This window comes from Rhagoletis zephyria, unplaced genomic scaffold (genome assembly GCF_001687245.7).
Source record: "Rhagoletis zephyria isolate East Lansing unplaced genomic scaffold, Rhagoletis_zephyria_1.1 Rzeph_scaffold_53393, whole genome shotgun sequence".
Lineage (NCBI taxonomy): Eukaryota > Metazoa > Arthropoda > Insecta > Diptera > Tephritidae > Rhagoletis > Rhagoletis zephyria.
This window is the reverse complement of record NW_016210446.1, coordinates 1-1461: the sequence shown is the minus strand read 5'-3', so window position 1 is coordinate 1461 and position 1461 is coordinate 1. Positions and strand designations below refer to the sequence as shown.

The 1461-nt window shown below is 44.4% G+C and overlaps 1 protein-coding gene across 1 annotated transcript; it reads right to left on the bottom strand.

Moving 5' to 3' along the window:
• Positions 1-537: 537 nt before the first annotated feature.
• On the bottom strand, positions 538-884 carry LOC108356041 (uncharacterized; the record flags this gene model as incomplete). Its single annotated transcript, XM_017607173.1, has 1 exon — positions 538-884. A coding segment is annotated over exon 1 (347 nt), but the record flags the coding sequence as incomplete, so codon positions are not given.
• Between the last annotated feature and the right edge of the window lie 577 nt (positions 885-1461).

Sequence of the window (1461 nt, the reverse complement as noted above, 5' to 3'; positions counted from 1 at the left end):
CACGACTCCCGGTGGGAGCGCGCGTGAACGTCCTATGAATATAGATGCTCGGGGAGGATACTGGGCGGTTTGTCCCCGACCGGCGCTTTGCCCAGTGAAAAGGACAGTAAGAGAAAAAAAAAGATAGTCTATTCACATTCGTTGGCTAGAGTCGAACTTAGTCGGTCTTCACAGTACGGCCCCTCCGCTAGTCCAGTAGCTCGTTTCTGTTCCGATTCTCTACCTGGGCGAATTCATATATGAACTCGCCGCCTTGTTCTCTACTGCTAAGGAGTTGTAATGAATGACGTATATTCCCTACCAGCAGAGAAATGATCGGTAGGGAAGAGTTACAGAAGCGAGTTACAGCCCTACATGACTTAGTCTGCGGGCGGTCAAGGTTTTACCCTATCGCTAAGTTTAATATTTGCAAAAACGTGTATATATATAAATTTGAGAAAAAACGTGATTATTAAATTTTGGAAAAAACTACTTTACTTTCGGATCGCTCTTCGTGACGGATGACATTGTCACGGCCAGATGTCAGATGCATGGAACCTCCCGATCGGTTTGCCATTCAAGTCCTCTAAATCGTACAAAGCATTGCCTACCTTTCGCAGAACACGACACTTGATATATTTAGGCAAGAATTTAGCATTTATGCCTTGCTTAAAATTGCTAAGAGCGAAGTTTTTCCGGAATACTTCTTGTCCTTCCCGGTAATTCACAACCCGCGTACGTTTGTTGTACGTGTTCGCTGCTCTGTCTTGCGCTAGCTCAAGGTTCTTTCGTATGTGTTCGCGAATGTTTGCTAACTTGTCAGCTCTGCTTGTAATCGGGACTTCGTCTTGTCTTAGGCTACCCAGTTTCTCCAGTATGCTATAGGCTGACGCATGTTGTATCATATTTTGTCCAAATAACGCGTAGTAAGGCTAGCTCTGTATCGACGTATGGTAATCGCTTCTTAAAACCGACAAAATTTCGGGAATATGTTTGTCCCAGTCCATGTGATCTTGCTTGTCTTTCAGGAATATTCTAACTTTCGAAACAATTTCTCTGTTCACGCGTTCAGAGGCGTTAGCCTGCGGTGAGTATAACCCCGTCTTGACGTGAACAACCCCGTAGCTTTTNGGAATATTCTAACTTTCGAAACAATCTCTCTGTTCACTCGTTCAGAGGCGTTAGCCTGCGGTGAGTATAACCCCGTCTTAATGTGAACAACCCCATAGTTTTCAAACAACTGCTGCATCTCCTTCGAAATGAATTGCTTCCCGTTATCACTATGGACGAATTGAGGGACCCCGAAAGCTGGAAAAATCTCTGTACTAAAGCTGATTACATTTGCCGACGTCGCGTTTTGCATCGCCTTCAAAAATACGTATTTGGAAAAGTGGTCTAGCACTATGAACAAAAACTGGTTTCTTCTCTTTGTACCTGGGTATGGTCCTAAGAAGTCGCAATAAAGACGCTGGAATGGCCTCT